Source organism: Galeopterus variegatus, unplaced genomic scaffold (assembly GCF_000696425.1).
Source record: "Galeopterus variegatus unplaced genomic scaffold, G_variegatus-3.0.2 Scaffold2961, whole genome shotgun sequence".
Taxonomy (NCBI): Eukaryota; Metazoa; Chordata; class Mammalia; order Dermoptera; family Cynocephalidae; genus Galeopterus; species Galeopterus variegatus.
The window spans coordinates 222,595-225,160 of NW_007729072.1; the positions used below are offsets into that span (position 1 = coordinate 222,595).

The 2,566-nt window shown below is 37.2% G+C and overlaps 1 protein-coding gene across 1 annotated transcript in view; it reads right to left on the reverse strand.

Moving 5' to 3' along the window:
* The window catches only part of LOC103599433 (kelch-like protein 14), a gene marked incomplete at its 5' end in the record, with an annotated part of 22,597 nt that overhangs the window by 7,688 nt on the left and 12,343 nt on the right, over positions 1–2,566 (reverse strand). The window contains 2 exons of the mRNA XM_008583542.1: positions 62–220; positions 302–492. Of these exons, the coding sequence (XP_008581764.1) occupies positions 62–220; positions 302–492 (350 nt within the window). The remainder of the gene's footprint in view (positions 1–61; positions 221–301; positions 493–2,566) is intronic.

Genomic DNA, 2,566 nt, shown 5'->3' on the forward strand with positions numbered 1-2,566 from the left:
CCCTTAGCAAGAAACATGAGATGCAAATGTTATTCTGAGTTAAAAAAAAAAAAAAAAAGACCTTTCAAATGATTTCCTCCAATTGCATACAAGCGATCATTCATTACAGCCAAAGTGTGGATTGCACGTTTTGTGTTCATATCTTGTTTTCGAGCCCAGACATCCATTACGGGGTCATAGCAATACAGCCATGGAACATATTCTCCATTGTGTACACCCCCTGTGAATTAAACATATACATACAAGTCAAGAAAGTGCCTTGGAACTGAACTTTGTAGCAGAAAGTGGAGAAATGACTTGCCTGAAATGTATATTTTCCCATTGTGCACTGCTCCCGCGTGAGCTGCCAGAGGTTGTGGCAGAGAGGACACATAACGCCATTCATTTGTTTCTAGGTTATAGCACTCGACGCTGGACAGGTAGCCGGTTTCATTCCTTCCACCAATAACGTATAAATGTTTGTCCAACCGACATGCATAGAAACTGGCTCTTCTACAATGAAAACAAGCCACAGTAAATCACAAAGTAGCTGTAAAATGTTACCTTTTGAAAGGATAAGGAATACTCAAGTTAGGGACAGAGGTACATTCTGCTTCTGAAAGGGTTGCAAACTTTAAAAAATTATACACATACCTTCTAAATCTGAGCACTTAAACAGTAATCATATGTATTGACCGTTCTGGTTAACATTTTTGATATTAACATAATAGCAGAGGAGAAATTCACCAACTCCTTGTTNATTTGAACTATGTGGGTTGTAAGGTGGCAATGGTGAGTTCTATGCAGTACAGTCTAGAAGGGAAAACACCAGTTACTCATGACCAGTATGAAAAACCCCTATTGAATTAGGTTTAGATTGTGAAGAATAAGAGAAAGGTCTCCCTGTAGTGAACTCCTTTTATCTAGTCTAAATTTCAATTTTCTTGCTTTTTCTGACCTGTTCCTTCCTCACTGTGACACTGAGTCAGCCTGTCACAACTCGCTCTCTTTTTAGCGGTGGCCTTCTTAATGCGATGCTCCATGTGTACTCCTAGTTTTATCCACACAGTGTCACTGTTAGGATCTAAATGGGAAAAAAAAAATCAGCAGGTTTCAGTTCCTGACTGAAAGTGCATTTTTATGTAGAAGTTCCAGTAGTGAAGATTCTGGGTCTTTGAATTACTCCTTTGTGTGCCCAAAGTGAGAGTTCCTGAAGGGCATTGTAGAAACAGGGGGTTGTTAGTGGTTTGTCAGCAATTGCGAACATTTGCTCCAGGCTGAAATTTTACCACACCAGGTCTCTCTTGGGAAAGAATGCTCCCTGCCCCACCTCCACACATGAAGAGCATACCTGGTGTAGGCCACTTTATTTTTTTGGAAAAAGTAAGTTTAAGATTATTAAAGATTTCTTAATGGGATTCCACTGTTTGTATTTCAAATTGTTCATCTTTCCTTTAGCCTCCCCCTCTCCCAGCGCCAGAGGTTATAGTCAATGTTTCTGAGAAAAGTTAAAAAAGGCTAATAACTTCTACAAATATACTTCGAACCCTTTTTATCTTAAAGATCTTTTTTTTTTTTNTTCTGGTTAACATTTTTGATATTAACATAATAGCAGAGGAGAAATTCACCAACTCCTTGTTGCAGCTCTTTTTATCTTGCTTTTTATACACTGTTGAAGTGTTCATTAATGTTTGGGATATTTGGTACCTTGTAAGGATATCACAGCTCAGTAAGACAAAATGAAAAATGAGGTAGATAATGTAACAATAATAAATTATCTTGACATTCACTTTCTTTATGGTCCTTCAAGGGTCATTGTTCCCAATTTATAAAAGAACTACATCATCAAAATTTTTCTTCAATTATCCTTTTTCCTTTTTTTTCCCCTTAGTACTACTGCAAATAGAAAAACTTTTGTGAACTTCATATAATGTTCAAATTTTCTCTTATATAGCCAGTTACAGGAATTTAATCTAAGCAGCTTTAGTGTTGACTCTTACAAAGCTCCAGAATATTTCTTAGTCCCTTTTCAAGAGAGGCTGTTGCCTATATTATCCTGCTACACCATCAAAGGCAAATGAAGCAAGCTGTGTGGAAGGACTAAAGACAGGGAGACCAATTCTGAGGCAGACCATGATTTAGAAGTAAGATACCAAGGGCCTGAATTAGAGTTTTAGGAGAAGAAATGGAAAAGGATGATACAAAAGATAGTTTAAAGGAAGATGTCAGACTTGGTATCTAATAAGATATGAGGGCTGAGGAAGAGTAAAGGTTCAAAGAGCACTCAAAAATTGGGAGTTAGGATGACTAGGTTGTAACTTTAAGCAACTTTTTGACCCTTTGTTTCTTTTTTCTCATTGATGCTCCTGGAAGGATAACATGATCTAATATTAAATAAGTATAATTGTTTAATACCAAGCTCCTCAGAGAACACGATTTATGCCTGATGCATTAGTGGTGTCTATTAAAATTGATGCCAAGATTCTCATGCAATGTCAGTTGCAAGATGAGGAATGCTAGAGGGTATTTTATCAGGTAAAACTATGTTGTTTGGAGATTCTCTGGGTCGTGTTTATGACGTATCAAA